The 1,392-nt window shown below is 57.0% G+C and overlaps 1 protein-coding gene across 1 annotated transcript in view; it reads right to left on the minus strand.

Moving 5' to 3' along the window:
- Positions 1 to 1,208: 1,208 nt before the first annotated feature.
- LOC105456665 overlaps positions 1,209 to 1,392 on the minus strand; it is a 21,359-nt gene continuing 21,175 nt past the window's right edge. The window contains exon 4 of the mRNA XM_011700875.1: positions 1,209 to 1,389. Within this exon, the coding sequence (XP_011699177.1) occupies positions 1,209 to 1,389 (181 nt within the window). The remainder of the gene's footprint in view (positions 1,390 to 1,392) is intronic.

Consider the following 1,392-nt stretch of genomic DNA (forward strand, 5'->3'; position numbering starts at 1 on the left):
AAAAAAATTAAAGATAACAAACAAAAAAAAATTCTATCCCGGGGGAGGTAAGAAAATCCTCCCTGTGCTCCAACTCTATGACGCGGTTTCCGCCAGCTCGAGCCTTCCCGAGATCGCCGTCTATCGATATCGGACTCCTGTAGGCGATTTCGCCTCTCGCTTTTCGTGCGTCGTTTCGCGGCTTCGCAGAGGCGGGTGGAGGAGAGCAGGGTAGGCAGACAAAACCACTCAGGATTAGCCAAAATACAAAGGTTTTATTTCCTCTCAACCGGTAGTCCCGCTACGGGTCCGCGCCTCCCGTGCTTTCGGGGACGAGGGGGGGGGGCGTACACCGACAGCCCAGGCGGGGATGTCATAATATAAACAAAAAAAGAACTTTGGTATAGCCCGGCGCTCCGACGGAAACAACAAGGTACCCAAACTCCGTACAAAAAAAAACAAAACGACCCAATCGAAACACAAAACAAAACAAAATAAACAAAAAAATTGATTGTCCCTCGGGTATCCCGAAAAGGAGTAACACAAAAAAAAACAAGGCTTGGGGTCGGGCGGTAGCCGTTAAGAATGGTTGTCGTCTCCGTTCTTCATGGGTTGATCTCGTGTGGAGTGCATCCTCTTCTACCAGCCACCCGGGGGCTCCAAGACCAAGCGACTGCCTGGCCTCTTGCTTGGCCTCTTGGGTGGTTCGGGCCCTGGGTGTCCCCGTCCGGGGGTCCAGGGTCCTTGCGCGGCCCAGGCATCTCCGCAGTCGGGGCATGTCCTGACGGTATACCAGGCCCGCCCGCACCGGAAACAATAAGGCAGAGTGCGGCGGAGGTGCCGCTTCGGGCATCGATCCTGAAAATGTTCGTCGGATCCGCACGCCCAACACGCCTCCTCCGTTATCAGCCACGGCGGCGGGTTTTCGGGTCCCCAGGGTGATAGTGAGGGGCGCTTCGGGGTGGGCGCCTTGGCCAGCTCGCAGCGGGCTTCCGCGGGGCCCTCGGCCGTTCCGCCGTTCCGCGCCGTTACTTGCACGGTGAGGTCCGCGGCCTCCATTCGCACCACGGTCCCTTCACCCGATGGCCTCCGCTCCTCCTCTTGGCGGGCTTCCTGCTCGAGCTTTGCTTGGCTCTCGCGGATGAGCTTGAGCAACCGCTCATATCGCTTCCCGGGCGCCGACATCCCTGCTACACACGGACACACAGACATACAAACTCTTATACCCACTACTCCACGGGTTCGAGATAAGGTTTCAGATCCTTCACGTGTACTTTTCCCAGAGATTTACCGGCGGCGTCCGCCAGCTCGTATACTAAGGGCGACAAAACTCTCGTCACAGCAAACGGACCATGATACTTGGTTGCTAAACTTGGCCGCGAAATTCTGGGCGGCGGACGACAACACGTGCTG

This window comes from Wasmannia auropunctata, unplaced genomic scaffold (assembly GCF_000956235.1).
Source record: "Wasmannia auropunctata unplaced genomic scaffold, wasmannia.A_1.0 LD336106.1, whole genome shotgun sequence".
Classification (NCBI taxonomy): domain Eukaryota; kingdom Metazoa; phylum Arthropoda; class Insecta; order Hymenoptera; family Formicidae; genus Wasmannia; species Wasmannia auropunctata.